Below are 27,615 nucleotides of genomic sequence, written 5' to 3' on the forward strand. Positions count from 1 at the left end.
AGAAATGATTGCATAAGAACAGTAATGAGGATGATCTTTTCTGAAATTAGGAGAGTCACCAGCGCACACTAATTGATTAAATCATCCCAACACAAAATTATTGAACACCTACTGCATACCTACTGTCTTCACTGCTCATGGAATGTATTTGGAGAGACACACAAAGATCTCATTTTTACCAGGCTGCACGGTAACCCTCTCTTCTCCCTAAAAAGCACTCCTTCTGCCAATTAGAGAAGGTAATGAATTAGACAACAATGAGGAGGAAAGTGCAGGGGAGAAGGGAAAAAGATCATTCTAGAAGATGTTACCAAATGTGAATTATCCCTGGAAAGAATGTTCCAGCCCTGTGGTTAGTTTGTCACATAAGGGTTGGGGTCTTAGAAGGAGCACTTTGGACAAGTAAACAGAACAGTGCCAAACCTGGGAGGGAGTGGGGGATGAAGGTGGTGCTTTTCTTAGAACAATGTTTCTGAGATGTGAGGGGATCGCTGGGCAGAGGGCTGGCCAGACCTGGAGTTCCTGCTCAAAGGGCGGAGCAAAGGGTGTTGAAGACAAACTCGTTTGCCTCACAGCTGTGCCTGAGGTTGTCTGAGGACCTTTGAGAAACATTCCCATCTTCCCTATGCCTCATACAAGGCGCCCAGATGTTCTGATTTAGGCGCAACAGGCCTTTCCCACTTGACATTCTCCCACAAATTTTCTTCACGTGTTCTCCCCAGGCCCTGTTCCCCACCTACACCCCTCCCCTTACCATCTGCCCACCTCATTTTCTCCTTTGCTTAGCCAAGTTATTTCTGTTTGCAAAACTGCTAACCCTTTATCTCTTCTATTATTGTTTCTCATGAGGAACTTTTCTGAACTTACCAGGTTTGGCCACTGGATTCTACCCTTTCACCCTGTTTTCCCTGGGGGCAAAGCAGAGCAAGACAGCCTCACCTACTGAAAGGAGCAGTGTCTTCTCTAGGTGAATTTGCTTATTAAACTGTGAGTCGATAATGCATGGTGGCCATTTTTCTCTTTTGCATGAGGGTCCAGGGCAGGGTGTGTTGCCAGCTGTTATATAAAGGACAAACAGCAGTCTTTGAACAGACCTAGTGCCACCCCTTCGCCGTAGTCAGGTACCTATGAGCACTTTATGTCCTGTGTGTTCTTTAATCCTCACCATAATCCTGGGAGGCAGGTTTCGTTAAGTAGGGTCCCAGATATTGAGCAAGACATACTTATGCTAAAATATGTTCTCACTGCCTGGAATGCAAATTTAAGTGTGTATCCTGTCTTCATTTGCTAACTCTGGCAACCGTTCATTGAGCCCAAACTGCAGATGAGGTCATGTGACTTGGCTCGGGGTGCTGGATAATGTTAGCTTCTTACTCCTGTCCTTCCCCAACTCCACCATTCCAGCAGTCCAAACAGAGGAAAAAAACGAAAGAAAATATTATTTAAAGTGAATGAATATTCTCTGGCCCTCTGCCCACGGACCATTTCATTATTTCATCTATTGTCAGCAGCAACCTGACAGCACTGAAATTCGGTAGAGGGCACAGTGATGATCTGATACTTCGGCTGAATCCCAACTAGAATTTTGACTTTTCTGAAGGGATGTGGCAAAGCAGAAGCCCAGAGGCCTTGGCATCCACAGCCATGAATAACTGCCCTGGCTTTGGCACCAACTCAATCTATGAACCAGGCTACCTCTGTTAATTCTTTTATGAGTTTTAGTTTCTTTGTTGAAAAGTTGAGACTGGGACTACTGACCTGCATTCTTCTCAGGATGAGGTCGTGCAGTGTGGTCCAGCATCTGGTACCAGGTAGACCTGGGTTTGAATCCCAGCTCTGCCACTTACCAACTGTGTGACCTGTGGCAAGTTACTTAATCTCTCTGTGCCTTGGCTTTCTCACCTATAAAATGGAGGTAATGCTAGTACAAAAGAGAATGAAGGCTGTGGTTTGGAGGCAAGGCTTACTAATTAATTCTTGTATTCAAACAAGCACTGAATTGCCAACCTAGTCAAATCCTCCTATAAAGAGCTCTGGTCAGGGGCTATGAACGAATGCCTAGCTCTGTTTGAGGAGCAACTAGGAATACCAAAGGAGCAGAAAACCTGACTTATGCCCAGAAGGACCAACGATCCCATGGAAGGAGACCAGTTGTACCCAGGTGAAACAACAAGACCACAAAATCTAGGGTGTGATGATTCAAGGCAAATCAGGCAGGAGGCTGAGGAGGTATGAATAGTAAGACTTAATAGTATGTCTTATGCTTTTATACCCATTGCGATTTATCAAAGGCATTTCCAGACATTTCAGGTGAGGTAATGAGCGGTCAGAATGAGGAAGGGACTGGATCCAGGAAGCTTCTAGAGGGGAGGGGATTCTTTGAGCAGTCATAGATTTGGATTGGAAGATGGCATTTCTGGTAGGACAAGGCCGAAATGCAAAGGTGGGGGAGTTGGTGACACCGCATGGGACAACAGAGGAGTTGAAGTGGGCCTGCAAGGAGACTGAAGCTGGGCCTTGGAGCTTGCTTTGCCCTCAGGTAGTTGTACGGCTGGCCTCTCAATGTTCAGGACTTGGCTTACGTTACTCCATCAGGTGTCCCCCCACCTGTCTCTCTATGTCATATCACCCTGTTTTATTTTTTATTACATTTTTTTGTTTTTTGTTTAATGAAATTATTCTATTTGTAACATCTTATTGTTTATTCTGGCTCCCCTAATGGAATGAAATCTTCATGCAAGCAAGAACATTGAGTCCATAGCAGATACTCAAAGCGTATTTGTTGGAGGAATGCATGAGCAGGTAGATAGATGGCTCAGAATTCTAGTTTAAGGAATTAGGTTTTATAGGAAATTATGAGGACTTCAATATAAGCTGTATAGAGGTACGCTGTATGTCCCCAGAAGGGCCCTTTTGTGACAGGGGTCAGTGAGTGGTCCTTCCCTTTCCTCTTTGCTTAAAATGAGTCCGGAGGGTGATGGGAGTTTGGGGGAGTGTCCGTGGGTGAAGGCAGGGGCTGGCTTTCAGAGCCTCTCAATCTGCGGCTATGTTAGGGCAGTGGCTCTCATCCTGGCTTCCCATTCAAGCCCTGGGGAAATTAAAAAATTCCCAATTCCCAGGCTGCACCCCTAAGTCCAATAAAATCCAAATCTTTGAGGTGAGGCCCCCGCTCAGCATTCTGTAAGCTTCCCTGGCGATTCCACTGTGCAGCCGAGGGTGGAAAGCACTGTGCTAGGTACCACTCACGTCTCTCACAAACTTCAGGCATGATTAACTGGCCTATCTTATTCATAATAAGGCATAAAGTAGAAACCAATAACTCTTCTTCTGATCTTCCTTACAGACACCGTGCCCAGAGGTAAAGTGCAGCCAGCTAGGTTCTTGGGTCCATTTGTATGTTTGATAACGTGTTTGGAATTAGCCATACATTTCCATCCACTGGGGTAGACCAGTTCTAGCCAGGTCTCACATGTCATCCTGACGAAACATTATTTTGGGTGCTGGTGGCTGGCAGTCCTGAGCTGGCCTCTGTTCTGCTGGCCCCATCAGCTGGCTCAGCTCCAGCCTCCACTTCCGCTGCCCTTGTGGTGGCCGCATGGCCCAACTTCTGTTTATCGCATCGTCAGCAATGCTGGGGACCTAGAGTGACTTAATATGGTTGATATTCGTTACATGTCACATGGAGGACGCCAAGCCGACGTCACCAGCAAATCTCATGTCCCTGCTCCCCAGCTGGCCCAGGTTGAGGGGCCTGGAGAAGGCAGGCGGCCTGAGGTCTCCCTCTTGGAAAGGGGCTGTTGAAACTGCCTTAAGTCTTCTTAGAACTTGCCTTTGAGACCTGTTTTGCTGAGTGTCATCCCTTTCCTCCATCCTCTGTGTGCCAAGATCTATGTGAATCTTCTTGGGCTGTGTATGCCGTGTGACCTCTGATGGAATCAAACATCTGGGCAATTAATCTATAGACCTGCTTCTAACTGGACTAATTGGCATAGAATTAATAGAGCTGCAGAGAGACCTGCTGCTGCTGTCTCAATGCCAAACAAAAGAAGCAACCAGTCAGTCATTCAGGCAGTAGATGCCCTGGAGCAGTCTGAGACCCATTTTGCTCATTAGCCAAACGTCTACTTGCCCCGTTCCCCTCTCCTCACAAACATTTGCTTCAGAATGTGATTTTCATGAATCGTGTCCCTGTGTCTTGTTTTGGAAACTATGAGTAACTGCTGTAAACATAGCATCGAATCTCCCTGTTCTTTGGGTGTCCTGAGATTTATAGTGGTCATGGTGGCTAATTGATTAATTAGTCCTTCATTTAACAAACACACTGAATGAGCCCTTTATAAATGGATCTTTATTGAGCACCTACTATCTGTCAGTCACTGTTCTAGTCACTAGGGATACAGTTTGGAAGGCAGGCAATAGATAAGCAGAACAAATAAATGAATAACTAGAGATGAGATGATTTGGGGCGATGATAAGTGCTATAAAGGCAGCACTGTGATAGAGAAGAGGATGGAGGAAAAGATTAGATATGAAATAATCTAGTGGTCAGGGCTGGCAGGGTGGTGAGAGATATAGAGAATTGCTGTGTGTGTTGGGCCTGGAAGGCTGAGGAAGGCGTGGCCCTTCATCTCACAGAGCTCCTGGTCTAGTTGGGGATATGGACAAAGCATAATGAAGAGTAATACACTAAGTGCTCCGATGGAACCGTGTAAAAGGGAGTGCTTAGAGGGGGAGACTAGCTACATGAAGGTGGGGCAGGCAAGGCAAGATTGCGATGCTGCAACAGAAAGGAAACTTGGAAGTCAAAGGATAAAGTTGGCTGGAAAAGGGGAAGAATAAAATTGTGTTAGGTGTTCATTTGTTCAACCACGCTTTATTGAGCACCTACAATGCGCCAGACATTGTTCTAGGTGCTGGGGTTACAGTGGTGAATAATAGAGAAGAAGTCCCTGCCCTCCTGAACTTATATTCTAATGGGGGGTGTAGACAGTGAATATGTAAGATAACTATGGATGGTGACAACGGTTATGAAGACAATACAAGATAATGTTTAAGGGAAAGTTTGGGTGTGTTTTGAGGGCAGTGATGGGAATGGGACTAGTTAGGATGGCCGGCGTAAGCCTCTGGAGGGGGAGACATATACTGCGATCGGGTCACGGGGCAGTCTGGGAGAAGGGGAGTCCTAGGTGGAGAGAACTACAGGTACAGAAGTCCTGAGGCAGGAAGAAGCATGACAAGTTTGAGAAGTAGACAAAAGGTCAGTGTGGCCGGTGCCTGGTGAATGAGGGGGGAGAGTGGAGGTTCCAGAAGGAGTCAGAGACTAAGCAACCAGGGAAGCAGGAGACCCACCTATGAAGCCATTGTAGGGATTCAGGATAGAGAGGATGGAGGCTTGACCTGGAGTGAGAGCTTTGGAGGTGGTAAAACATGGAAAGTCGAAGCTATTTTGAGTAACAGAACTAATAGGACCCTGCTACCTGGTCCTGGGTACTTTTCCTTGGGTACTTTTTCTTTGCAGATGAGCCATTGATGGGCATCAATGTTGTCGTTCAGTCTTTTTTATTATTATTATTATTTTTAATTTATTTTGGGCTGTGTTGGGTCTTTGTTTCTGTGCGAGGGCTTTCTCTAGTTGTGGCAAGTGGGGGCCCCTCCTTATTGCGGTGCGCGGGCCTCTCACTATCGCAACTTCTCTTGTTGCGGAGCACAGGCTCCAGACGCGCAGGCGCAGTAGTTGTGGCTCACGGGCCTAGTTGTTCCGTGGCATGTGGGATCTTCCCAGACCAGGGCTCGAACCCGTGTCCCCTGCATTAGCAGGCAGATTCTCAACCACTGCGCCACCAGGGAAGCCCCCGTTCAGTCTTTTTATTTTAAATGCGACACACCTTTATCTTGTCTTTCCAAACATTTGATTTAGCTTTCATAGAAACAAGAAGTCTTTCCTTTTGTACTTATAGTTGATCGACTTATTTAATATTGAATTAAATTATGTAATTACAATACTGAGTACAACAGGTAGAGACAGGTTAGGGAACAAGTGCAACGCACTCTTGCAAAATGCACGGTCCACCAGAAGGGAGGGCTTCCTACCCAGTGCCCCACAAGCCACCAGCCTCCAGAGCATCCAGGACCTCCACCAATAGACCTTATAGAGAGTAGGGGGCATGTTCCTTAATCTGGCTAATAGGTTAAGTGAGATTCATTTAAAAGAGCTCCTACTGGTAGAAATACATAGACAGTGCATATTTGTATGTGCCAGACCCTTGAATGAAATACTTGTATGGAAATGATTTTGCTTTTCTAATTCTTTTTTTCTTCTGGCTCTGCCATTTCCAAAGACTGGTTCTAATTTGAACTGGTTTGGTAGGATTTTAAAAACAACAACTTTGATTTTGTTTTCAGTGTAGTTAAAAAAAAATTAATACTTGGGTTGGGTTCAGAGTTCAGTCAATTAGTGTGTCCATTTTGGTTTGTGAGTCATGTCATCCTGGCCCACATTACTCACAGTGAGGAGTGATTCAAAACCAGTGCTTCTTTTCTTCTAGCCCAGAGTCTAAAAATGCTTCAGGCCTCTTTTGTTCTGAGACATCCTTGTTCTAAGGCATCCTAAAGTTACACTTATAGGGGGAAAAAATCATTTTCAGGAAGAGACTGACGTAAGAACCCACTGTCTCTTCATTCTAGTGCTGAAGATGGTCTTTATTTCCCTTTCCTTTGCATGGTATCAGTGTTGGCTGAACACATTTTGAACTCATTGGAAGTTGGTTACCTTAGGAACAGAAGACTTCAGTATTTCTGGTTTGGTCACAAAGGAGCCATGGAGCATCCCCTTCAGAACCTAAGGATATTTCCTTGGATACCTGGTAGTGGAGGACCATTCAGACATGGACTACCCTTTCTCCCCAGATCTGGGCACAAACTCTGCCATTCAAAATGGAAATACAGTCAATCAGTGGCACATGCAGGGCACTGTGTGGTTTTCTTTGCTTCTTCTCCCATGGCTTCTTTTTCTAGGAGCTTCCCTCCCACTCTCTTGTCTCATTGTGATGTTTTCAAGATGTCAAATATCCTACTAGCATGAACCGTGTGGTACTGAATGAAAGCTGAAGACATTGTATGAACTCATGTCTAACTTAATATAGATACAGGTGGATTTATGTCTATGTCTACATCTACATCTATACCTATACAGCTATATCTGTATCATCTACCTACATATATGTGTAAATATAGATACGTGTGTATACACGGGTTAGTATATACACTTATATTTCCTAGCTCTGTCCACTGAGCGGGCCTAGAATCAATTAGCACACCCAGTGCCCAGATTTTGTTTTCTAATATCATTCTCCCATAAAAGGACCAGGGCTTCTTGGAGAAATGGCAGATTCTAGGGCTGGGGAAGGGAATATGCAAAATGAGCCTGGAGCATCTTACAGTGCCAGAAACAAAAGAAGTACTCAAGAAGCAAAGTGAGGGGGTACGTCAGGGGGACACAGGAGCCAACTGGAAAAGCTCCCAATAGACAAAGCCGGAACAATCTGAGCAACAAAATGAATAGTATAGTCTTGGATTATAACCCAAAGTACAAAATAAGTATTCATAAGTCTATAGTGATATAAATGAATTATTGAATAAATAAATAAATGGGGGAGAACAGACAAACCTGAACAGAAGAATCCCAAATAATGTAGCTACTGCTCCCTCCAGGAGGTAGAACGTAACTCTCTGCCCCGAAGTATGGGACATGCACAGTGACTTCCTTTTAATGAGTACAGTCACTACCTGAGCCAGAAGATCAACGTCAGCAGTGTTAAGTCACCTTGGTGGCATGTACCCTTGTACCCTTGTATCCTTGATAATGCTGTGATGGGAATAGCACCTTACCTTTGTGATCTTCCAGACAAACCCATAACCCCAGTCTAGCCGTGAGAAAAATATCAGACAAACCCAAATGGAAGGACATTCTACAAAATACCTGCCCAGTACTCTCCTCAACATTGTCAAGGTCAACAGAAACAAGGAAAGTTTGAGGAACTGTCACAGTCTAGAGGAGCCTAAAGACACGTAACGACTAAATGTAATGTGGTATTCCCATGGGACCCTGGCACAGAGAAATGACATTGGATAAAAACTAAGGAAATGTGAATCAAGTATTGACTTTACTCAATTATAATGTATCCATATTATTTCATAAGTTGTGACAAATGTACAATATTAATGCTACATTTGGGAAACTGGGCGTGGGATATATGGGAACTCTCTGTAGTATAATTACAACTTTTCCGTAAACCTAAAATTTACAGAAATAAAAAAAAAGTTTCTTTTGAAATCCTCTCTCCCTGCCCCCACCCCACCCACTTTTCTTTCTCTTGACCCTCTCTTAACATAGTGGTCACCGCTCTATGCCCTGGTCGTGCAAGAACTTGTAGTGGCACAAGCAGGCAGCCTTGACGTCTCTCTGAATACAATGTGGCAGCTCTCGCTTGTTGGTATGGAGAGCCGAATACCACTTCTGGTTTCCCGGCACCCTTATTTCTTGACTTATCTAGTCTCTGGGGGCTTATCTGAGGCATTTTTATGGGCTGTAGTGTGGTCTGAGAAATAGCTAGTTTGCAGCCTGGAGGAGTCCTGTGCGTCAGTCTTTTGCTGCTGCAGGAGCCAGACTCTGCACTGCTGGGGCAGGGACCCAGTGCCCTCTGGGTGAGGACGGTGGGGTGTTCTGGGGGCTGACACATCTAACTCTGATTGGGCTGATGTCTTCCTGAAGGCAGCCTGGATATCCCTCTTCTGCTCCACCATCTGTCTCTGTATATGTGATATAACCTCTGTCTCCTCTTCTGGACCGTTATTCTAGTCTCCTTTTTCTTTTTAATCTTCGCCTTTAAACACTCTCCTTAGATTTACAGGGATCGATTATATGGCTATATTGATTACATGCCAAGAGGGGCAGAATTTCATGGGGAAGTGGATGGTGAGTTACCACGTGCACCCACGGGACCTGCTCTCCCCATGCAGCCCTGGAGGAGGGATTCAGACTCCCTCCCCACCTACCCGAACACCTGGGTGGCAGGAGCTAGGATTTCTCCAGTGGCCCTGGGGGAAGTAGGTGGGTGGACGGGGGGACAGGGCTGTGCAGCGGGAGGGTGACAAGGCAGGGTTGCTCTCCCCCCTTCCTTCTACCTTTGTCCTCTCCTCCTTCCCCATCCCCAGGCAGGCCCTGCCCTCTGAGAGTAGGGGTCTGGGGAGAGGGGAGGGGAGCCTGGGCCGGGCAGGGGTGTATGGAAGGGAAAAGGAGGAAATTCCTGACCATGACAGGGAGGGTGGGACACTCTGGGAACAGACCAGACGGGGGAGTTCTCTTGTGAGGCAGTCCCCAGGTCAAGCCTGGAAACTGGCTTCTGTCTGTGAGTGGTGAGAAACAGGCAGAGAGGTGCCTAGTGCCTGGAGCAGCAAGGTCTGGAGAAAGCACGCATGGACGTGAGCTAATTGGCTAAGAGCTCAGACATCAGGGTCAGAAGGACTTGCGTTTGAATTCTGGCCCTGATTCTTCCTGTGTGTGACCTTGAGCAAATGACTTTGCTTCTCCATCTTACTCAGCCTGTTTCCTCCCCTGTGAAATCCCTTTCCTCTCTTCTCCATGTCAGTCATGGCCTTCAGCGCTCTCAAAGGATGGCTGTTTTTAATAGATCTCTTTTCAGTCCACTGGTTTGTTTTTCTGTCCTTACTGTAAGCTCAGATCCCAAGAACTGGTTGTTTTCGTTTGTTTTTTAAGACAACAAGTGAACATGAGTGTGTTTTGTCACTGAACCATTTTATGTGTTAAAGCTCATAATGACAGCAGTGTCAGTTAGGTAGATAAACCGGTGTGTCGAGGATACAGATGTTAACATAACTTCTTAATTTGTTGATCACGCTTTTACAGCTGCTAGAAAGACACAGCACAGCGTGTGTCTGGTATGCTCTGTGTTGACTACACCACCAAAGTGATTTCCCAAGACCCAAATCTGATCACGTTCTCACTCATTTAAACATCTCCAATGACCACCATTGCCCAGAAGACCAAGCTCACACTTGGAAGGCAAAACCACGGCTGATGTGACCCAAACATACTCTTCATCACCCGCCTCCCCGACCCTCTCCTTCCTTTCACCACATCTATGCCCCTGGAGAATGGATTTCAACGCCTCCTGAACACATCCTGCTCTCTCATGTTTCCGAGCCTCTACCCATATGCTTCTTTCTTTGTTTTTCTGGAAGGTTTCTCTGTATTCAAAACCCAGCACAACTGCATCTCTGTAAAACATTCCCCAGTTCCCCCAGGCAGAGCTCTGTGTTCACCCCTCTTACTCATGGGTAGAGAGCTTTACATGCCTGTATCAATGCACTGACAGCGTCTGATGAATATTGGAGGCATCCATCTACACTACTGGTCTGGGAATGAACTGCCCAAGGTGTGGCCAGTGTTCTCTTTGTCTTTGTATCCCCAGAGCCCAGCACAGTGATTGGCAAATAGTAGGAACTTAAGCAGGTGAATGAATACAGACCCATTTCCATGTACTTTGTATGTGTTATTTTTCCAAGAAAAGCGGTTATTAAGATGGATTCTGGAGTCCACCAGCCCTGAATTCAAATCTCGGTTCTGTCATTTGTGAATGAGTTTAGCCAGATTACTTAATGTCTCAGTTGCTTCAGCTCATAAATGGGAGTAATATTCATCTTATAGGGATGTTGGGAAAATTAAGTATGAAAGTAAGCTACTTAGCAGTGCCAGGCACAAATAATCATCCAGTGAACGATAACTATAATTATTGGACTAGAGTGTCCATGTTCTCATGACAGAGACCCCTTTATGTGTAGCAGCACGTGGCTATGAGACAAACACCTTGGAACAGAGATGCTATTGGTGCAGGATCAATCCATTTGAGAGTCAGACCATTAACCTTGATCCTGTTGGCACTGTGCCCAGCCTAGTTGTATTTGAAGATCCGAGGGAAAACTCAAATGGCTCAAATGTCTAGAGAAGCAAGAAAACCCATTTAAACCAGGTAGCAGATCAGGGAATTTTACCTCTCGTTACGTTTCGTATAGGCAAGTCAGTTGTTTCCTTGCCGCTGGCCTTGGTGACTGTCCTTGGTGATTATTAATAAATGTAACTGTTTGCATTTTCCAAATATGTTGAAATTTCACAAGTCATTTATTTGCAGGACAAACACCAAAGCAAATCAACCCAGTTTTTGGAAAAGCAGCTGATGTAGGCGTAATCCACATCTTCCATTAACATGGAGGATTTGAAATTGAGCACTTTGGTCTTTCTTGTACTTCAACCATTTGCTCTTTACCCAGAACATACATATCCCTGTGTGATACGTATTCTTTTAAATGTTTTATTACGAAGGCATAGTTTTTCATCAACTGCAGATTTCATCTGTGCTCAGAAAGCATTCAGTGACTGCCCTCAAGGAAAATTAAGAGGCAGCACAGATACTCGCTAAACCAGCATTCAGGGTGACCTAGTCAAGCGTCTTGAGGCTGCTGCCCTTAACTTAAACAGTTTGCCCCGGCCGCATGGCTCAGGCTGCCAAGGAAATAAACCAGGACCCTCGAGGGTGTTTCGTGCTGGAGTGGCATTTGCAAATCTGGTTTGGGGGGGGGCTCTTGACAAAGGTGGTTCCTTCCTGTGCTCCTGCTGTGCTGACTCGGTTCAGTGCAGGAGGGCCACCAGCAGTTTCTGGAAGTCCCCAGAGGTGTCTGAGCGAACCATGTCAGAGAGAGACTTCTGATACTTCTCTTGGAACTTGGCTTTTATCCCCTGAAGGTCCACCTGTAGGAGAGATAACAACAGCAACTGGGACATTTATAGCGTTTTCACCGTAAACATAGGCAGCCACTGTTCTGAGCACGTCATTCTCACTTGCTCATTAATGCCTCAAAGCAGCCCTTAAGAGTCGGAGTTATTATTCTTCCTATTTCGTGGCTGAGAATAGGAAAGCTGAGTTCAGTGTCTGTGTGTCTGTTCCAGTAGAACTTTGTTTATGGACACTAAAACTTGAATTTCATATGATTTTATGTGTTACAAAAATATTATTTTTCCTTTGAGTTATTTACAGTTCCTTTAAAATAATCATTTTCAGGTAACAGGACTGTACAAAAACAGGCGGTGGGCCTGATTCGGCTTGCAGGCCACAGTTTGCTGACTCTTAGTATAAGGTTAAGAAAATTGTCAACACAGTTTGAAATGACGCCTTTTTTTTTTTCTCTTGTACCCTGATCAGCAAGGATATTAGTGCCAAACAACAAAATTCAATTCATTATCAATTTTTAGGACTTATTTTGAATCTATGGTTGACCCTTGAGCAATACAGGAATTAGGAAGGCAGACACCCCCCTGCAGTCTAGAATCTGTGTATTGCTATCTCTGCCTCAAAAACAAAGGAATTTGATCAATGACTCACCCAAGGGCAGGAAGCTGAAACAGTTTGGATAGAATCAGGCCTCAAACCCTAGTTCTTTTGATTCTACATATTGTGATCTCTAATGGAGCACAAGCTTCTCCCCACGCTTAGTTAATGTAAGGATCCATAAAATGAAAATACAGGTGCTGTTATTTACTGAAAAACTCTGCATATGGGCGCACCCACACCATTCAAATCCACGTTGTTCAGGGATCAACTGTAACTCATTGAAAAGCTTGAAAAATCTAGGTGCTGGAGGTGGGGAAAGGACTCAGAAGAAACAAATATAAAAAGATAGTTCTGCTCTGAAGATTCTGACCACCTAGTAAAGGAGATAATACTTGCACCATGGAAGATATAATTCCAGAAAGAACACAGTAAGTCTCATAAAAGAAGCACAGAGCTCTCTTTAACCAGGAGTTTTTTGTTTGTTTTTTGTTTTTAGCTTTGTTGTTATCGTTGTTTTTAATTTAGACTCTATCTTGCTTTCTTGAGAGACTCACAAACCATTGCTCAAGCTTCTGGTTCTTTTCTTCTCCTGCCCCAATTAGAGGGCCCAACAGGAGGGAGAAAGGTGAGAGCAGGAGAGGGTAGGAGAGGGAGGAATTGTTGGAAGTGGATGCTGCGCAAGAGAGAGACTGCATCAGGCAGGTGGGCTGTGATCCCTGCTCCCCTAGCTGGTAGGCTGCTCAGCTGGGGGAGGGGCAGGAAGTGGTGGGAGGGGTGGGTCAGTGCAGGGATGGGGTGGGGCTCACGGGGCTCTGTTCTAGTACCTGGTGGCTTTGGGGGATTAGGGGATCTGGCCAATATATCTGGCTGGGCCGGAAGCATTCCGAGGGGATGGTCCCCATGTGGAGATGGCCCAGGACCTGTGGTCAGTACCGAGATAGGACAGAGCATCTTGGAATAAACAGGCTACAGCTCATGCATGCTGGAGTGAATATGGCACCCTGAGGAGCCCTCGGAGTGGTCCGACCCCCTGGGGTCTTTAGAATCCTTGCTGGGCTTTGTCACCAAACTGCTCCTTGGAGTGTCTTAGGATCTCCAGAGACTCTGGCTGGGGGAGGTGAGTTACTAAGAGACAGAGAGACAGAGAAGGCTGAGACCTGGAGAGATAAGGGAAAGAGAGAATCAGAGCAACCAAAATAAAACAAAGAGAGTGGCAGAGAGACTGGAGGAGGGAGAGGGGAGGAGGAAAAAGAAAGGGGCTTAAGAGAGAGAGGGAAATATGAATTGTGGAGGAGGGAGGAGAGGAGAAAGAGGGGGAGGAGAAATTCCAGGAATAGAAATAAAAACGAAAGAATAGCTGTGTTGCTAAGTTATATTTCAAAACAGTGTCAGATATTACGTATTATTTGTCAAAAAGCTGGGGGCCGGAATTTGGGTTGGTATCTTTTCCCCCTCATTTAACATGTTTTTGAGGGAAGATGTCTGTGGTTTTCAAGTGCCCAGTTCCACTTCACTCTCCAAGGCCTCTCTGCTGTGGATGAAATGCCATTTCCCATTTATTCTGCAGTTCCTCCTCTCTGTGGCCCTGTGTTCTGAATATGAGTCTTGACAGCTGCTCCCAAGCTTCTGGCCACTCCTCTCCCTGTGCCTTTGTTGTACTCGTGCACTCTCAAAGGGGGGCGATATTGTTCCCAATGGGGGCAAAAACTGGTTCTTAGAGGGTGAAAAAACATCTTAATCTTCTTATGTAAAATTAATTACGTATGTGCATAGGGAACATAAACAGATTCACACAGTGTATGCCGTGTTAACATTTCTTGGAGGGGAGTGACAGTTAGGAGAAAACTGGGTCTAAGAAGGCTCCCTGGGGGGGAGGGTGGGCGATCGCTAATTTAAAAAAGGTTGAGAAACATTGTCTTGTACTGATGTGGTTTTTTGTGCAAAATTGTGCTTCTGGGATGTGTTTAAGGAAATAAAGGCCTAGCTCAGGAGTCGGGAAATTACTTGCTCGGGTGATCGAGTCCATTGTTCACCTTTCAGAGTGTCTGTTTTACCTTCCTTAAAATGGAGCTGCCGTATCCGGAACAGCCCCTCCAGGTTCCCTCCACACACTACCCCGAGCTCTCCGGAGCCACAGATGACAGACATAGAAGCCGCTAACGTTACTGCATTTGTATAAAAAGAAACAGACTGAAGCACAGCACACTGTCCTCTACAAAGTCTGGGAAGGCAAGGGCCCTCTCTGTTTTACTCTTTCTGTAAATAGGCTCTTACTAAAAATGACCGGTAGATGACATCAGTGGTGGCAAAACAAGAAGGTGGAGCCCAACGAGTGCGTCTTACCTCCGCCTGGGTCACAATGATGTCAATGAGGGTCTCCTCGTCGGTCCCCGCACCCTTCATGGCCTTGTACAGACAGTCAGCAAAGTAGCCCTCGAGGTCCCGGGCACTCCTCACTGGGCAGGGCAAAGGAAGAGAGAACGTGATGTGTTCATGTTTTGTGGAATAACACAGAGACCCTGGGAAGGAACAGAACTGGCTCAGAGTGTCACCTGGCTGCCCTTGGAGCTGATGGAATTGTGAGGCCGGTGTTTGAAAGGAGCAGACTTCACACTGTTGATAATGGGATCTGGAAGATTCCCTTGGGGTCAGGGCATCTGGACTCTTCGACCAAAACCCCTTCAGACACCTAAGAACCTCTCCTGTTCCCTGAAGACCCTTGGGAGGAGGCGGAGGGCTGTGACCATCCTCAGGTCCTCCCTGTAAAGTTCATGATTCTCACCAGCAGGAATACCTTCTCATCTCTAAGAGAAATCTCTGATGTCAGAGTTGGGTTTGGAGGGGAAACACGGACTGGCTGGCAACCTTGCCATATAAAACTTCATAACCTTGAAGATACGCTCAGTTGGACTGTGGCCCTCCTCTGCCCATGCTAAACAACCTTCCTTTCTTTTGTTTTTCCTCACTAGGTTTTATTTTTTTATTTAAAAAAAATATTTATTTATTTATTTTGGCTGCCCCGGGTCTTAGTTGCGGCACATGGGACCTTAGTTGAGGCATCATGCGGGATCTAGTTCCCCGAGCAGGGTTGGAGTCCAGGCCCCCTGCATTGGGAGCACAGAGTCTTACCCACTGGACCACCAGGGAAGTCCCTCACTGGGTTTTATTTGTGAACCTCATCTCTGAATCTTTTCCAAGGTCCCCACAATCATCTTAGTTCTCCATCTGGGATGTGGGCTTGATGCAATGTTTGATCCTGTCTACAGAGCACCTGCCTCTGATGCTGCTAGTTGCTCTTTTCTGGCCCTGCCCCAGCCAGAAATGAATAAAGTATGATCTAATCCGCAGATTAACAAAGTATGGTTTCTATTTACCAATCAGGGGATGGGGTGCATCTCTGCTCCTGGGGATAAATCATGATTGCTCTCCCCTCCTCCAAGGCTTGTATGGGTCCACCAGGACTAACACTTTGGGAGAACGAACCTTTACTGTTTATGTTGCTGACATTTACCCAGAACACTTAACGTTTTTGATGTTAGTGATAAATAATAAGGAATACATTCATCATAAGTGTGGAATGCACATCCTTAATGTGTCCTGCAGTGAGAACTCTTGTCTTCTAGGTAATTGCCGATAGAATGCTTACCAGGAAGGGGGAGGAACAGAATTAGGAAAGCAGAGTCTAGGCTGTGGGGGTGGGTGGTCTGTCTCCTTATTTTATACGTCATGTGGCAGCCACCAGCGTGTCAGTGGAGAAGCCCAGACCCAGGAGTCTGAATCCACAAGCTGCTGGATTGGTGGTGGTGGTGATGGGGTGGGGGGGTGAACCTGGCAATTTGGGGAGCAGCGTGTTTGAGACTCACTGTGACACACACCCCCCGACGTTCTGAGCTAGTGGCCTCACAAGGTTTTCCCTAGGACCCCGTCCTGTGCGCTCGTACTAACTGACGCTGCAGTGATCGTCCGCCTAACTTCAGTGCGTTCCATCCCCACACCAGTGACTTCCCCCCCGACACTCCTTCTTCCTGATATTTTGGGGAGAAAACTCTCAACTTTTCTACCGCATACAGTCTATGCCTGGTGAACAACCTTTCTTGTTCGCAGCGGCAGGAATAGCCCGAAAGTTTGGGTGGGGCCAGCTTGGGAGGATGCGGGAATAAAGATCTTCGTGCGTGTGAGAGGAGGGGCAGCCAGCCAGCCCGCGGTGCCTCTTGCCCCTCCTGGCCTGCAGAGCAGGGGCTCTCAAACTCCAGGGGCGTAAGATGATCACGGGAGGAGCTTGTCAATGTGTGACTTTGGGCTGCATTCCAGGAAGTCCTAAGTGGGTAGCCTGGAGTGGCCTCCCGAGACTTTCACACGCCTCCCCACGTGAGTCTGATGCAGGGGGTCCATGGACCCTGCTTTGAGAAGTGCTGCTCCGAAGGCTGCAAGCGGTGGGAACCGTTTGGTCTCATAACACCTCCTCAATTTTAGTGGCAAACTGGCATCTTTATGAGTTAGGCGGGAGTAGGGTGGGGAGTGTGTAGAGAATTTAGTCATGAAGTCATGTTCCACTCTGTGTGTGGTTCCTTTTCAAGGTCTTTTCTAATCTCTTTTATATTTGCTACCAGTGGAGTCCACCCAACTCCTGCATTTCATGGTCCCCCAACTGCAGGGATGGGTCCTTTCCTTCCTCTGGACCTGCCTTGCTCTGATTGGTTTTGGTTTTATCTTTACTGTAGCTCAGTCTGTTGATTTGTGTGTATCTGCCATGAGTTTGAAGCTTCTTAAGAACAGGAACTGGACCTATTTACCTCTGATCCCCACGCCTGGCTCAACTGCTGGCCCAGGCAGGTGCTAAGTAAATGTTAAAGGGTTGAATGGTTTTATTACCATTAATACTTAATACTAATAAGAATTAGTATTAATCTTCTGACTGAACTCTGGCGTTCTCCTGCTTCTTTACCCTGCAGGTACAGAAAGGCTTTGGAGCCTTGTAGCTGGGCCATGAGTAGATCTCTCCGTTTACTTAACACACTCATCCTTAAAGCCCTAAGGACAGTCATCTGTGTGTATCCATTGTGGGACGGGAGTGACATTAAGGATGTTCAGGCCTCTATAACAATAGCAGACCTGCTAATCTGAATGCAAAATGAGGGTGGAAAAAAAAAATCAATTGCTGACATTGCCCCCAAAATCCCATCAGAAAAACAAAACAAAAGGGTTTGGCCGCGAGAGCACATTTTGTAGCTTCCAGGGGCTGCTCTTTTGGTTCTTCCTCTTCTTCTGGGGATATTCTCTCCATTTCTCGTGCCATTTGGGTTGCTGCCCTGGCCTCCTCACCACCGGAGTGTGGACAATGGACAATGCCTTCATTCCGGGGCTTGCAAAAATGAGAAAGGAGCCTGCCAGCCACAGCCCGGTACCCACCTCTCTGCTATTTCCTGCCTACGGGCAACACCTGGAGAGAAATGCCTGGCGTTTGCTTGGCACGGCCTTGATCTAGTCTCCCCCGCCTTGCTTTCTACACAGACCTCATTCATTCCAGTGTTGAAGGGAACCAAATGGAAAAGGTCACCCTTGGGCCATCAGGCACCCGCAGAAACTTGTTCCTGGATCCGAACCTGGGTGCTTTTGAGTGTGTGTCACATGAACCGCATGCTGCCCCACGAGACTAGACAATGGTCCCAGGCTGTTGATGGAGGCTCTCGGGGCTCCATGATCTTAGTGGGACTGTCGTGGATGCTATGGTAGCTCCCCCAGCTGCTGTCTTCAGGACAGCAGGCATTCATGCCAAGTGTTACCTGCTGGCTGCTCAGGGTTGAGTCCCTTCTCAGGAGGGAAGGACTGACTGGGGTCATATCCGTTAGGAGTCAAAAGAGGCAGCTATCTTCCCCAAGGTTGCAGATGCTCCCTGGGTGCAGCCTGACAGCTGCTTGATGTGGGGTGTGAAGACCTGGTCCCCTTGCCTCCACTTTGGACATCCTGACTTCAGGGCTCCTTAGGGGACCAGCACAGCTCCTGTTGCAGCTGCATCACATTCATTCTCTCCCTTCGCAATGCTGCTTAGATGTGTGGTTCCCAAGCTATTCCTTGAAAGCTTCCTGCACACAAACCTCTGTCTCCAAGTCTGGTTCCAGGGAGCCCAACCCAAATCAGGGGCTTTCCTAGCTTTACTTTACCGAGAGTTAAGTAGGCCTTCTGCAGATCTCCTGACGTTTCTGCTTCAATGGCCTCTTCGATGTCTTTGCCAATGAGCTGGAGAAAGAAAGTGCAGCTGTTAGTCCAGGTTTTGCTTTTGGCCTTGGTGCACTTGAGGCTCGTTCTTCTACAAAAAGCAATAGACTCTTCCAGATTTGGTCACGCGAGGACCAGAGGAACTCTGGGATTCCTCTCTGGCCTCAGCCCTTGCAGGGCTGGGGATGGTTGCCCGCCATTTGAGTGGGGACTCTCATGGCCTAGGAGTTAGTCCCGATTTGACCCCTAATGGATGTGACCCCAGTCAGGACCACTCCCTCAGCCTCAGTTTCCTCCTCTGTGAAATCAGGGAGTGGAAAAACAATGAATAAATACTGCAACAATATTCTTTATGTTTCTATCGTACTTGAGTTTCCTACGTGTTTATAAAAATTCTTTCCATTTCCAGTTTTCCAGGAGGCTATGGTTATAATCATCTCCCACACCTTCCTCCGTTGTGGACTGAGACTGGGAGCTCGGGCACCTACACTTTGGGTGACATGAATAGAGGTTGTGAAGTTCATGGTAAGGACTTGGTCTAATGTTTCTGATACTGTGGGGCTACTTGGGCTGGGAGCCAGGGGCCGACCATGTCAAATGCTGCTTCTTTCCCTCTGGGGAGACTCCAGATGATCTTATATTCACCGCCAGCTTGTTCTGCACAGCATTACACATTAGGTTTCCTTCCAAATATTTATAGAAGCTGAAGTTCAGAGTAAATTGTGACCACGCTTAACACAAGTACCGCCTGGGCCAAGCTCAGGGCAGGCATATAAAGAGAAAGGAGAACTTTTGGTTGGGTTTGGGAAATGCAATTAAGCATTAGAAATACTGAAACTTCTTTCTTAGAAATTATCTCTTGAGGATATGACACAATTGTGAGTCTATAAATAATTGGGACCGTTGAGGACATGCCAGTGGAGTTTATGTAGTTTATTCTGAAAACACTGGTAAACAACATATTCTTTGTGATACGAGCACAATAGACATGGGGGGAAGGAGGGTCCAGATTTAATGAAACCCGTAGCTTGATGTCCTCATCATAGTTGGCCCATCTAGAGGTCTGGTGTGGAATCGACCTAGATAAGAAGGGGATTGGATCGGGGGGGCTTTCAGTCCCTTTCTTAGCTGTTCTGAGGTGTTGGGGGTTGGATGTGGGAGCTGGTATTTCAGAAGAAACTGCTATCACTTTTCCCATGAACAGGGTTCTTGTTGTGTAGACTGAGATTGTGTTTCAAGAGGACATTGTCCTCACACAGGTCTGTGCTTAGTAAAAAAAAAAAAAAAATCCTCACATTAAACCACTTTCCATTATTATTGTTAGTACTGGGCTAGAACAGTGTTTTTAAATTTTCTGTAGCATCTCAGCCTACACAACAGATAAGAGCAGGAAAGCAGAGCTGTTCTGGGGAGGCGGGAGATGGGCTCCTTACCGCAGCCCTAGACGGTAATGCCAGGTTCCTGGCCTCTCAGTCTCTTTGCTGCCCAACTCCGGGGGCACTATTCATGAGATACAGTGAGACGGCATTGCCCTTTCTTCTCTACCTACCTCCTCCCCCCCACTCCCTCCTGGTAGCTACCAAGCCACCTCCAGGGACTCCATTGAGCACAAATGGAAAACAGTCCACTGGCCCAAGCTACCGAGATGCTCCTTTGCAAATGGAATGCTTCTCACTTATCGGAACACTTAATTCTTAGGGGGCTCTTTGGACAAAACCAGGTTTTCTGATCTCGGTACAAAAACCCATTGCCAGGGTGGATTCCAGACAAGCCTCAAAGGCTTCTAGTTTACCAGGTAGCACTGCCTGTGGGGAGATTATTAGAAGTATAGGAGACACGTTTCTTTCTTTTAAAACCAATGCCCCAAACTGACAGCGTGCCCACGGCAGAGCCCTGTGTACTCTGACTTTGGTTATAGCAGTTAAAGGGCTAAAGGTTCTAGAATGGGCTTAGGAACACTTTAGGGAAGGGGAGAACTTTATGGTGAGGGGTGTGGTGGTGAGGCAGTGACCTGGGGCTATGGGTATGTGTACCTACAATTTATACTGAGCCATGTTTTGGGAACTTTATAACTCTACAAGCCTTTCCTATTTGGTAGATTTGGGGACGGTGATAATCTTTCACGATGCTGCAGAGCTGGGGAAGCTTTGTTGCTTGGGCTGGGATCTCGGAGAGCGTCAACAGTAAGACTCAGGTTTAGAGGGCAGATTAAGGGCAAAAACCTGAGTTTCTGTGCCAAAAATTAAAATTCGACTCTATGCCAGGACAACCTATGCCGTATGACACACTTCACTGATCTGACCCTAGCATCTTAGTGCTTTTAGCCAGAGACCATGAGAAAATTTATGGAGCCAGGTTCCCAAGATCAGGATGAACTCAGAAGATCAATGATAAAGATCAAGATGAACAATGTTCCAACAAGGCTTTCGGAATGATGAATAGGTAGCATTTTAGAGCTGGTTTCATGTAAAGAATTATCAGATCAATTGATTCTCTTACTGACCATTTGAGTTTTAGCTCTGTTTTTTGACACTGTTGGTTCACATAAGGCGACTCATAACAACTGCTAATGTTAATTGAGCACCTACTTCATGCCAGGCAATAAATGCTTTAAATCTGTTAATTTATTTAATCCTTACTAACCCTGTGAAGTAGGTACTATTATTATCCCTATTATACGGTTGGGGGAACTGAGGCACAGAACCCTTAATAACTTGCCCAGGGTCATACAGCTAGTAGCCTAGAGCAGACTTGTTAAACCTTAACATGTATCAGAATCTGGAAGATTTGTTAAAACACAGACTATAGGACCCTAACTCCAAGGAAGCTGATTCAGTAGGTCCAGGGCCGGCACTAAGAATTCTCATTTTAAACATTGTGTCAAGTGATACGGATTCTGCTGTTTGGGGATTAATTTTGAGAACAATCGGCCTAGGGAGTATCCTTAGATAGTCAGTAGCTCACGTATACACACACACACACACACACACACACACACACACCCCTTCACACATATGTGTGTTTCTATAGTGATCTCCAATGACAGCCACCCCAGAAACTCCATCCATGGCCCCAGTCTTATGGGAAGAGGGTCTAGGTCATGGAGAAGGCTTCCAGCTCAGTCTACACAGCTCCAGGCCCAGGGGCCAGGGGAGTACAGGGTCAGCTGCCTTTGATCACGGCTCTGGGCAGGATTTGAAAGCAGAGGGCCCTAAGGGCTTATATACAGTGATGATAAAATTCCAAAGCTTTGTTGTCTTTTCATCTGCTGGCAACACATAGGAAATGCTATTTTGAGTGAGGAGCGGCCAGCTCTAGCTGAGGTAGGAGCTCAGGCTGGGGAATCTTGGAATTCTCATCCACTTTCTGCTACTGACTTGCTGTGTGGTCCTGATAAGTTACAGATGGTTCCTTACTTGTAACAGATTTTCCTCCACCAGCAGTTGTGGGTAACAATGGCTCTTCAGCCTACTTTTGAGTTACAGTATTCTTGTGAAATTGAAATGAGACACAGGGTACAGATGTCCTTTAAAACCATTCCACAAATATAAAATAGGAGACCAAAACAAAATCTGATATTCCACAAAGGTCTTCTTGCAATTAAAGACTGATTTTCAGGGAAGGATTAACCACTAAGTGCCTTGAAATAGCTAACTCACCTCGTTGACTTAAAATTTTCATTAGATTAAAAAAAATAATTGTATAAAAGTAACTGATACACATCTTTCCAAGAGTGTATCTCTGAGGTATTATCACATCTGTTTTGGGAGCAGTAGGCACTGTTAGCCCAACTGTCAATTGGAATAATAGTAACAGCAAACATAAGTAAGCTTACCACATGCCAGATACTGTCCTGAGCCTTTTATATTCATCTTATTTAACACCTAAAATAACCCCGTGAGGGTGGGGTGTTGATGTTCACGGTCCCTGTTTTACAAATGAGGATGGTGACATCAGGTCACTTGTTAGTGATAGAACCGGGACTTGAACCTGTACCCTGTGACTCTAGGGCTTTGCTCCTAAACTTGACACTCCCCTGCTTCCCTAGCCTCTGTTGCAAAGCAGGGTTTCCCAGACTCAGCAGTGCTCTGGGGGCCGAATGACTGTTTGTTGTGGGAGGTGCCCTGTGCACTGTGGGCTGTTCAGCAGCATCCCTGGCCTTGACGCTCTAGATGCCAGTAGTGCCGCTTGCCCCAGCGCACCTTGTTGTGACAACCCCACATGTTTCCAGACATTATCAAATATCCCTTGGGGGGTGCAGAATCACCCCGATTGAGAACCACTATTGTAAAAGACACCCCACCCCCTGCCGCCCAGTTCCACATCCCAGAACTCGGCTTCTTTTGGAAATAACTTGAGACTCAGTTTCCGTGCGAACTCCTTGCCTTAGTACTGGATCACTTACAACTTGGTAGGCTTGAAAGGTGGCTCGTAACTGTTTGTGATTCCTCTTGGCCAGGACTTCATTGAAGGTAAGCTCGTCCGTGCCCCAGCGGTCTTCCCCTGCCTAGAGGGCCGGGTGCAAACATTTTGAAAAAGCCTTTTGCAAAAAGACTGAATAAACAGAGCTGTGACCAGGCCTCCCTTACAGGAAACAATAAAATATGCACTGAATCTAAGCCACATTGATCGATCTGGCACTTTAAACTTCTAACCCACAAGTACACCTCACATATTTATATTATTTATACCTTCCCTTGTTCCAAAATGGATCTAAGGTGGTTAACCCCAGAATATAAGAATAGAAAAAGCAATTCTTTCAGGTTCATGAAGACCATATATATGAAAAATATTTTAAAGATCATACTTATTTCCCAGGTAATTCCAATTCACATAAAATAAAGTAACAGTTGTTGAAAATAATGTTAATTAAAAAAAAAAAGGATTTGCAGAGACTGGCACATCTGCATACTTACATCGTACAGATCTTTGGCATCCTGACCAGCTAGATCTTTGTCTACATTATCTCCTTCATCGCGATTAGCCTAGAAAAATCAACACATTGTTATTAACTTGAGTTCCTGCTTGGCCACAGAAAACAAAAAGGGAAAGTCCTAGAAAAGGGGGTGATTTCAGAGGGGTGGCCTGAAGCGAGACAAAACCTGGCAAAGTGGCAATGCTGCTCTTTGCTGCCATCTTTTGGGCACAACTGATAAACAGAGTAGCTTCTGTGACAACACATTTTTCCTTTTGTTTTGTAGAAACCAGGGTCACTCACAAACCCCACTGACCTCTAAGAAACCTCATGATGTCCCCTAGAATGAGTCTGTTGGGAAGCTATTAGTCTTCCTTCCAAAATATCAAATTTCACTTCTCAGGGTCCCAGCCCTGAAGAGCCCTGAATGTTGGTCATGGAAAGTTTTGGAGGTCTAACCTAAGCCCTTAGTGGCAGGTGGAATTCTAAGATGACCCAGGTTGCCCACACTCTTGTATAATCCCCTTCTTTTGAGTGTGGGTAAGACCTGTGAATATGGTGAGATACCACTCCTGTGATCATATTATGTTTATATGGCAAAGGGGATGTTTATAGATGTAATTAAAATCCCTAATCAGTTATCCTGGGTAGGTCTGACCCAATCAGGTGAGCTCGTTAAGGTCAGAGATGGAAGAAGTCAGAGACATGAACTCCTGCTGGCCTGGAAGAAACCAAATAGCCATGCTCTGAACTGTCTATGGGGCTATGACAGGGAACTGCAGATGGCCTCTAGGAGCTGAGTGGTCTCTGGTTGACAGCTAGCAGGAACACAGGGACATCAGTCGTACAACCACAGGGAACCGAAATCTACCAACAGCCAGTGAGCTTGGAAGAGGACCCCAGGCCTCAGATGAGATGGCAGCCCTGGCCGACACCTTGATTTCAGCCTGGCGAGACCCTGGCTAACCCGCAACAGGACCCCTGCCCCATGGAAACCGCTAGATCATGGGTCTGCATAGTTTAGGTTGCTGAGTTTGCAGCAATTTGTTATACAGCAGGAGAACACTTATATACTCTTCGCGCTACAGGTGAAGCCTACTCTGTGTATTCTCTGCTATCAGTCTCTCCACATCGAGAGTAATGAAGCAGAGAAACACACAAAGCTCATAAAGGTGGGTGTGTTAATGAGAGTGAGATGCCATCTGGCTGGGGGCCGCGGGGGCTGTGTCCTAGCAGGGCCAATTCTTAAAGCCCTGCTTTCCAGGCCAAGCTCCCTGCAGCAGTTCTTACAGGCCTAGACTTGGGGTGAATCCTGGAGGTAAGTTGTGTCATGAAAAGGGCCCTCCTTGGGGTCAGATGGGCTGGTTCTTGCTGCTAAGCTGTGTCTTACTGTGTGTACACCTAGAGGTTCCTCACTGGCAATGTGAGGTGGTGATACTTAATGAGATAACTCACTAACAAAAAGGGATTGTAAACTGCAAATGACTAGGTGGATTGCTATGATGGGAAAAATGCCCATTGAATAATTTCACCTGAGCTGGGCTGACAGAACACAGGTTGATGATCCCTCAGTAACATTTTTAATAAAAGAAGGAAATGTTTATCATCGAAATTGCCTTTTTCACCATGGTCCCATGCTGCCAAGGGCTGTTTCCCAAGATCATAAGGCAGGTTAGACCTTTTTACTTTTACCTGTAACAGGGAGACCAGGATTTTTTTTAGGCTTCCACTTGTGTCACCTTTGACATCTGATTCAAGGCTCCTGTCAAATACTTTTCGGGAAGAAGAAAGGAGGAGAGAAAGCAGATTTAGTCTCCCGGAGGTATTTTGGAAGGAACATTCTTTAAAGTCAGAACAAACGGTCACTTACATCTTTGGTAGGCCTCTTTAATGGCGATGATTTCCTAGGAGAGGTAATAAAAAAAAATCAATACTCCAAGGTGGGGTTAATCAATAATATAGGCAGAGACAAGCAAAGGGAAGAGGCAGGAGCTTGTCTCTGGGCACAGGATGCCTTTGTGACTTCCTGCAAAGGGGGTTGTCCCTACAGGTCAAGGTCTAGGCCTAAGCAAGTCCCCAGCTGTGTGGAGTCCTTTAGCATATGTCATCCTTAGTTAAAAGTGAAAACATTACAGCTCAGCTAACGTCTTCTTTCACTACCCCCTCACCCCATCTCACTCTCCCTTCCCCACCCAGGTAGCCAGTGTTAGAAGTTCAGTGCATATTTTCCCTTTACGTTTGTATACATATGTTTGTGCTACTGCAAATATATAGAACTGTTTTGTGTATGTGTTTAAAAAGTGGAATACTGTTCATATTGTTTGTTCTTTGACTTATTTTTTCACTCAGTAATAGGTTTGGGAGGTCCAGCTAGGCTTGTACATTAGTTAGTCACCTAGTGTTTTTCTTAAATGGATACAAAAGGTTCCATCCTACAGTAGGCCCCTGTTTATTTAGCCAGCCTCTGATTGATGGACATTTAGGCTGTGTTCAATTTTTCTCTACTTCAAACAAGGCTGCACTCAGTAAACAATTTGCTGTGTACAGGAGTGCAAGCCTCTCTCCAGGGTGTGTGCCGGGAAGAACTGCTTTACAGGCACACCTTGGAGATACTGTGGCTTTGGTTCCAGACCACCCCTATAAAATGAGTGTCATAATAAAGCGAGTCACACGAATCTTTCGGTTTCCCAGTACACACAAAAGTTATGATTATACTCTACTGTGGTCTGTTAAGTGTGCGATAGCATTATATCTAAAAAAACAATGCACATAACTTAATTTAAAAATACTTTATTGCGGGCTTCCCTGGTGGCGCAGTGGTTGAGAATCCGCCTGCCGATGCAGGGGACACGGGTTCGTGCCCCAGTCCGGGAAGATCCCACATGCCGCACAGCGGCTGGGCCCGTGAGCCATGGCCGCTGAGCCTGCGCATCCGGAGCCTGTTCTCCGCAACGGGAGAGGCCACAGCAGTGAGAGGCCCGTGTACCGCAAAAAAAAAAATAAATACTTTATTGCTAAAAATTCTAACCATCACCTGAGCCTTCAGCAAGTCGTCATCTTTCTGCCAGTGGAGGGTCTGAAATATTGTGAGAAATACCAAAATATGACACAGAGACAGGAAGTGAGCAAATGCTTTTGGAGAAATGGTGCTGATAGGCTTGCTTGATGAAGGGTTGCCACAAACATGCTATTTGCAAAATCGCGGTAAAACGAAGCGCAATGAAACAGAGTATGGCTGTATATTGCAATGGCTTGACCCACTTGGGAGCTGCCTCCGTTTACACTTGAACCCGCAGCGTATAAGAGCAGGCATTTCCCTACAGCATCGCTCATAAACTGTTTAAAATGAAAGTCATGGGGCAGTGATGGGGAGAAGGGAGAGGGAGCGATAGAAGATGAGGGCCAGGCCGATGTTGCTTCAGTGGGTGGGAGAGAGGAGGAAGCAGGTGGGGGCCGAACACCTGTGACTCTGCAGCCCCCTCCCCTTTCTCCTCCTTCCAGCCCACTCTCAGGATCTGCCTGAACCCAGGGCCTGCTCTCTCCCTGCTTTTCTTCTTTTTACTGTCAGATCTATTTGATTGAAAAAAAAAAAAAAAAAGAACCTGTTCATTGTTTGAGACCAGGACCTGAAAGAAATTAGGCTGAGGGTGAACCACGTGTAGGCAAGTGTGATTAGAAAAGTAACGACCAAATTAACCTTCTTGCCAAGGCAGGCTGCCCAAATATTGGCTGCCTGGTCGCTAGGACTTTGGTGCTTCTGGAAAGGATGGGAATATTGAGTAAGGAGAGTTGTGTGGTTGTTGGACTGAATTGATACCGCCCTCCTGTGCTAACCTTCCCTTAAGGCACAATCCTAACCTGAAACTCCCCAAATGGAGGGGTTTTATTATCCTTTGGGAAGAAGAGAAGTCCAGAGGTGTTCAGGAAAGGGGTTTGCAGCTGTAGCGTGGAGCCTGGTGGTGCTTCAGGAGACGTGGGTGGACGGCACAGGCTGGGCAGCAGGAACCAGCCCAGGTGGTAGGCACTCGGGGGCTCAAACGGCACTGCAGTGTCAGAGCGCTGGGGCATCTTTCCTCGCCA

General features: G+C 46.2%; 1 protein-coding gene across 1 annotated transcript in view; it reads right to left on the reverse strand.

The window, feature by feature from the left end:
* Positions 1-11,183: 11,183 nt before the first annotated feature.
* Positions 11,184-27,615, reverse strand: part of ANXA13 (annexin A13) — a 62,736-nt gene continuing 46,304 nt past the window's right edge. Inside the window, exons 7-13 of the mRNA XM_033842879.2 lie at positions 25,406-25,439; positions 25,228-25,307; positions 23,537-23,605; positions 23,026-23,127; positions 18,566-18,641; positions 14,748-14,860; positions 11,184-11,824 (exon numbers count right to left, since the gene is read on the reverse strand). Of these exons, the coding sequence (XP_033698770.1) occupies positions 11,705-11,824; positions 14,748-14,860; positions 18,566-18,641; positions 23,026-23,127; positions 23,537-23,605; positions 25,228-25,307; positions 25,406-25,439 (594 nt within the window). The 3' untranslated portion in view covers positions 11,184-11,704. The remainder of the gene's footprint in view (positions 11,825-14,747; positions 14,861-18,565; positions 18,642-23,025; positions 23,128-23,536; positions 23,606-25,227; positions 25,308-25,405; positions 25,440-27,615) is intronic.

This window comes from Tursiops truncatus, chromosome 17 (assembly GCF_011762595.2).
Source record: "Tursiops truncatus isolate mTurTru1 chromosome 17, mTurTru1.mat.Y, whole genome shotgun sequence".
Lineage (NCBI taxonomy): Eukaryota > Metazoa > Chordata > Mammalia > Artiodactyla > Delphinidae > Tursiops > Tursiops truncatus.